Raw genomic sequence first — 6,000 nt, 5'->3', positions numbered from 1 at the left:
CTTTCTCAGGAATACCTACAAATTTACAGGTAATCTGAAGTAATACAATTTCTATTTCTTCAATAATAATACCTATTATCATTATTATATAAATGGAATTAAACATTTGGAAAACATGAGAATTAATTTAGAAATTTGGTTTTAGACGAAATTTAAAGAAGTTGCACCTGAACCAACATCTCAGAAAAACAAATTCCCAAGAGAAATAGTTTTTGAAGTAACAAGACCAAGGAGATATAGTTTTTACTGATCTATAGGTTATAAAGTATTTTAACTTGCAACGCAATCAAAAGCTATCTGAAATCTTTATATACTTATTATATGAAAAAAAAAATAAATATTTTTTATAGAAACAAATAGAATTTTTTAATAGCTTGTTTTAGTAATCATTAATGAGTAATCATGACATTCGGTTTAAACTAATTTTAATAATTAGTTATGATAGAATATTTTGTAATTTTAAACACAGAATGGAAATTATACTTAAGTTTTTATGGTTTTAAATTAAACGTTTACAATCTAATTGTACTTTCAAGTAGAATTAGCAAAGAAAAAAAATTGAATATTCTCATAAAGTTTGATCATAACCTAGATATACAGATGTTTAAATCTTCATTTAGGTTTCATATAAATAAAATGATTAATTTTTTTTTGGTAAGGACATCACATTATTATATTATAATTATAATTATTAATGTTCAGGTATATTTTTACATCAATAAAGAAAATAATGAATGTAAATTAGTTTACATACAAAAAAAAAATATTCTAAATATTTATTTCACGATTAATTGATTGAAAAATTAGTTTATTTAATGGTGATGATGTAAGACAACTTTTTGCTGGTGGTAGTGCTTGCTGTTCTGGTTCTGAGTGCTGGAAGCATGATATCCTCCATAATGGCTGCTCTCACTATCTTGGTGGTCTCCGTGGACAGTGCTGTAGTGATGAGAGATAGGCTCTTGGTGTGCATCAAAAAGTGGCAGGCCATCCTTGGTGACTTCGGCGTTGAATCCGCTGTGTTTGTCGGCTGTGTAGTGTACCTCTCGGACGGAGCCGTCGGATTCCTTCAGTTTGTAATATCCTTTGACGTAGTCGCCATTTCTAGACTCCTCCTGGCTCTTGATGTCGTGGGTGTGGGGGTCGTGAACGCTGTATTCGAACTTATATTGAGGGTGCGAATCCTGTAAAAATCAACTTTATAATCAGTAGTTCTTTTTATTTAAAATCCATTAAATGGTGTGTTGCTAACAAACTGCTTACGTAGTGTTCTTCCTCGTGATGGTCAAAATATGAACTCGTTCCGCAGGACACCAGAGAAACGGCAATCGCTCCGAAAAGTAATAGTGACTGAAATAATAACAACAACAATAACTATATTCATAAAATATTCTTAACTAATACATCTCTCTATAGTGTGTGAAATTACCTTGTTAGAGATCATATTGCAAGTTGGATATGTCGCTCTGAATTGTACCTTCTCAAGATATACAGACCTATATATACTGCTAAGGATTTACACATGGGCAGTTCACTCGGTGAAGAAATATCGATTCGTAATACTATTACCTATCGTAAGTTAAATTATATAAACTTTTCATGTATCAATAAAAATTAAATTCTTTTCATGTTTTTTTAAAATATATTTTTTTAAAATTTTAATGATCCAGAAATAATTAGCTCAACACGAGGTCTTCTTTGGTTGACTAGAAAATTCTAAAAGTCATAAAGTAATACAGTTTATGTTAAATTTATATTGATATAACATTAATTTATATAATACCAAATTCTAATGTTTTATGCCTACGAGTACCTGAGAGTCATTTGGTACTTTAAATATCTAATATAAACTATCTACATAAATCTTCGTAAATTATCTTTATAAAGCTACGTCTGCACAAATATATTATTTAAAGTACCATTAGTTTCATGTTTTTTTATTTATTTTTCCCATTTCACACTAAAATAAATATGAAAAAAAAATTGTTTTTCGTTTATAACATAAAATATCATTATTCCAGGTGAAAAGCAAATAATGGTTGGAGAGGAATATTTTTGTGAAGTTTAAAAAATTGTTTATATATTCATTAACATTTATAATTACGGATTTTACTATTAAATTTTTCCCTATTAAAAAAAAAATAAAACAAAATCAATTCTTTTCCATTTTTGGCTCATAACTTTAATAAACAATTAAATTACATTAGAATAAACAAAATCCATAAGTTTATACTCCAGAATTTGATTAATAAAATTGAGTTTTATTATATGTTTATTAAACTTCCCAAATAATTCGTAAGTGACGAATTCAAAATTTGTAATAAGTTATCAAATATAAATCAAATGGCAAATCTCAGTACTTTTATTCCAAAATATTTCTAGATGATTCCTTTCTGTACACACAGTGACATCTAATCCTATGGAACAAGACTTCATATCATTTAGAGTGTACGCTTTTAATCAATACCTAGCATGAAAAAAAAAAACAAAGAAACGTTATAAAGTGCAAAAATGTAGAATATTTTCTAAAAAAAAAAAGAAATAAAACTTCCTCAAAATTGTTCAGGTAAATACCATCAATTCTTCAGAAGTTTTACGTTATTTAGTTAAATTTGACAATTATTATGAGGGTAGGACAACTTTACAGAAGAAAACTTTTTTTTTCTTCGAATTCTTGATCGATTCATATAACAGGCTTTAAGAGCTATCGCGTTGAAATTTCTGGAACTTAAATAATGAGGGAATATTCCAACATTTAATAGACAAACGGTCTAAACTTCCAATCCATTATAAAAGACTGATGTACATGACTATTATAAGGCTTTCTGGACATACGGAGTTGTGCTTCGGGGCTCCACTAAACCATCGAATTCCTCCCGAATCCAATCCTTACAGTCCAATGCTCCTTACTTTGTCACAAATGTCATCCATCAGGACCTCAATGTTTCATATGTTGCCGATTAGGCCAGAACCAGATACCAATCCTTTCATGATAAATTTCCCAACCAACCAAACCAAATTGTTTTTAACCTGGCTTCTCTTTGATCACCTAATAATCCTCTTAGGAGTCTGAAAAGATGATAGCCTCGAGATCTTCGCCTCCACAAATGTTATTGGAGTTATATCAATGGCTAGATTCTCAACATGTTTGTATCAAGTCATTACATCAGTAACAGCAAATTCACTTGTATATATTTGTAAATAACAATAAATAAATTATTAAAAAAATAACAATGAAGCTCATTGTAACCGCTAAAGAATACAAGTTGAGTGATCTCTCAAGTGTGATTCCGGAGAGGTATATATAGGCCCGTGTTTCTTGAACAATTACCATTCACAGCGTCAAGCTCACCTAATAAGATGATCCCTAACACGGTAACTTACAAAACGTATAACAGCTATCAAAGCTATAAAATATTAATTCATACTCCTATTTAATATTTAATTCCTATTTTTTTATTAAAGTATCTCCTTACCCTCCTTGGAACGATTGCCGTTACCTTCGCCACAGGCTCGCACTCAGAAAACTATGGAGAAGAACTTTATGTAAGTATTTGTAATATTAATTTTATTCTAGCAGTTAAAAAGAAATTCAACTTATATCTTCATTTTCACAGGATTCCCACCCGCAATATAAGTTCGAATACAGCGTTCACGACCCTCACACTCACGACATCAAGAGCCAAAAAGAGTCTAGAGATGGCGACTACGTCAAAGGATATTACAAACTGAAGGAATCCGACGGCTCCGTCCGAAAGGTACACTACACAGCCGACAAACACAGTGGATTCAACGCCAAAGTCACCAAGGACGGTTTTCCACTGTTCGACGGACACCAAGAGCCCATCTCTCATCACTACAGCACTGTCCATGGTGGCCACCAAGATGGTGAGAGCAACCAGTATGGAGGATATCATGCTACCAGCACTCAGAACCGGAACAGCAAGCATTACCATCAGCATAAGGTTGTCTTGCACCACCACTAGCAGGACCATTGTCTACAAAATTTATGTAAAAATGTAATATTATATATTTGATGATGAAATTAAAATAAATTGATACTTGTATTAATTTTCTTTACTTACAACTTAGTGTATATTTCTTCGTATTTAAAGGTTGAATAATAAATGTTATTATTATCTAACTTTTTATATATTAGGATATTATTTTGGAATATATTAGTTCCAGTCATAGTGATTTGTTTGACTATTGATTCTAAAAAAAGACCAAACAATTAATTAATTATAAATATTATATGTTATTTAACTTCCCTAGCTAAGTATCCTTCCAAACAGGAGAATAAGAACTAATGGCGGCTTATATATAATAATATTTGTACAAAAATGGAAATATAATTATTATTTAAATGTCTAAATGTTATTAAAAACTTGTTTTATGGTTCAGTATTTCAATATGCCAATTTTCATTTGTTACATGAAATTAAAAATATTGAAGGAGGTATATTTATGTTGTATCATAAATAGTGACATAATAACTTCAATGTAAATAGGTAATCTTAATATAATGAAACTTATTAGTAACGCCTAATTAGCCCCTATAAAATCTGAAGATACCATACAGTATTACTGACCATTGTTGCGGGTCTGCTGATCATAAAAATGAATTTTGAAAAAACAAATATTTTTCTTTATTTGTTTGAGATAAATTAAGAGGTTTTTTTCTGTTAATTAATTAGTAAAATGTGAATTTTTTTTCTGGTAAATAGAAATTTTTGTGAATAATACCTTCTGGATCCTTTCTTTTATTATACTGAAACCACGCTCATTCAAGTTCCTCCTTTTGCAGTTTAATTGTATTTCAAGGAGTTAATGTATAAATTTGAGCATTTATGATATTATTACTGTCCACTGTGATCAGTTCAATTTGAATCTGAATATCTTAAATACTCAAATAAAATTATTATATCCTTTGCTTTTGATAAGTAGCCACCCTCAGGGGTACGGGTGGTGGGGCCAAGCTAGGTAAAATTCTCTTAAATCTTTCATTTCCCAACTGATGTAAACTATTGATGAAATCTGTGTTATGAGTTAGTTATTTCATGTATTTTTAATATATCTAACTCGTCATAAATGTTTTGTCGAGAATTCTTTTTTCTGTTTCCGAGCAAACTGACAGTGGCTATCGCATAACGTTTACGTGGTTAAATAATAAACAAATCACTTTTCCTGGATATTTCATTGTCCAAGAGAACCTGACCAGTCCATATGGTGGTGTTCTCGTTGCCTAAAGCCATGGAAATATTTGGAAAACAATGCATCTTTCAATGAATGTAACCGATAGCAGACTACATTAGTTCCAACTGCAAACGCTAATTCGAATGGACGCATTATATCGTCGTCTGAAAAGTTCTTTTATAAATTAATAAAGGCCCCTAGAAGAATAAGACAATTAATAGAATAAATAGAATAAGGACCGAATCGTGATCAGATAATATCACAATTTGTACTACATTGGACTTCACTACTTCCATTCATAGACCAGTTTTGTTTACATTATTAGGTCCGCTACAAGGTAAAACTCATCCATCACTAGAAACTTATCATATGAAAATGGTTTCAAAACTTCGAGCTGTAATTGTAATTTTAAATTATAATTAACTATACTTCAAAGGTTATTATTTATAAAATTCGTATTTTTGTTATTTTATTATTTTTTATGACCCCCTTCCTGGTAATTTCTGACATACGGTGAGGGGGGGGGCGAGTTATCAAGAGGTGACCAACCTATTCTAGTTCTGGTGGGAGGTCATTTCATTTCGTGGGACCACCATGAAATAAAAAAGTCTCGTGGCTGAATTCGAAACGGCGTCGCCCGCAGTTCTCATATTGCCACAAGACCTGCACCTCAACCTCCTGAGCTACAAACCGTCTATAAAATTCGTATTTGAACCACATATTATATAGGAAATAACCCAAATATAGTGAAATTCGAATACAAAATTTTAGGTAGAGGACCTCCTCTCCAGAACAATTACTCACT

At 30.9% G+C, this 6,000-nt stretch overlaps 2 protein-coding genes across 2 annotated transcripts; one reads left to right on the top strand and one right to left on the bottom strand.

The window, feature by feature from the left end:
* Positions 1 to 812: 812 nt before the first annotated feature.
* On the bottom strand, positions 813 to 1,457 carry LOC106678564 (pupal cuticle protein Edg-84A-like). The gene is made up of 3 exons (XM_014417141.1): positions 1,430 to 1,457; positions 1,264 to 1,350; positions 813 to 1,184 (listed from the first exon to the last, which is right to left on the bottom strand). Exons 1-3 carry the CDS (start codon positions 1,442 to 1,444, stop codon positions 813 to 815), a joined length of 474 nt encoding a protein of 157 aa, XP_014272627.1. The 5' UTR covers positions 1,445 to 1,457.
* Positions 1,458 to 3,345: 1,888 nt separating this feature from the next.
* LOC106678574 (larval cuticle protein A2B-like) lies at positions 3,346 to 4,049 on the top strand. Its single transcript, XM_014417153.3, has 3 exons — positions 3,346 to 3,375; positions 3,466 to 3,546; positions 3,618 to 4,049. The coding sequence occupies exons 1-3, from the start codon at positions 3,361 to 3,363 to the stop codon at positions 3,984 to 3,986; spliced, it is 465 nt and encodes a 154-aa protein (XP_014272639.1). The 5' UTR covers positions 3,346 to 3,360; the 3' UTR covers positions 3,987 to 4,049.
* The last annotated feature ends 1,951 nt before the right edge of the window (positions 4,050 to 6,000 follow it).

Source organism: Halyomorpha halys, unplaced genomic scaffold (assembly GCF_000696795.3).
Source record: "Halyomorpha halys isolate HHAL.00 unplaced genomic scaffold, Hhal_1.1 Scaffold147.1, whole genome shotgun sequence".
In the NCBI taxonomy this organism is placed as follows: Eukaryota; Metazoa; Arthropoda; class Insecta; order Hemiptera; family Pentatomidae; genus Halyomorpha; species Halyomorpha halys.
This window is presented reverse-complemented; position numbering and strand designations above follow the sequence as displayed.

Bases quoted from the DNA above. Each gene is read 5' to 3' on its own strand.
- LOC106678574 (XM_014417153.3), top strand. The intron at 3,547-3,617 runs GTAAGTATTTGT...TCATTTTCACAG, and splicing joins ACTATGGAGAAGAACTTTAT to GATTCCCACCCGCAATATAA.
- LOC106678564 (XM_014417141.1), bottom strand. The intron at 1,185-1,263 runs GTAAGCAGTTTG...TGATTTTTACAG, and splicing joins ATCACGAGGAAGAACACTAC to GATTCGCACCCTCAATATAA.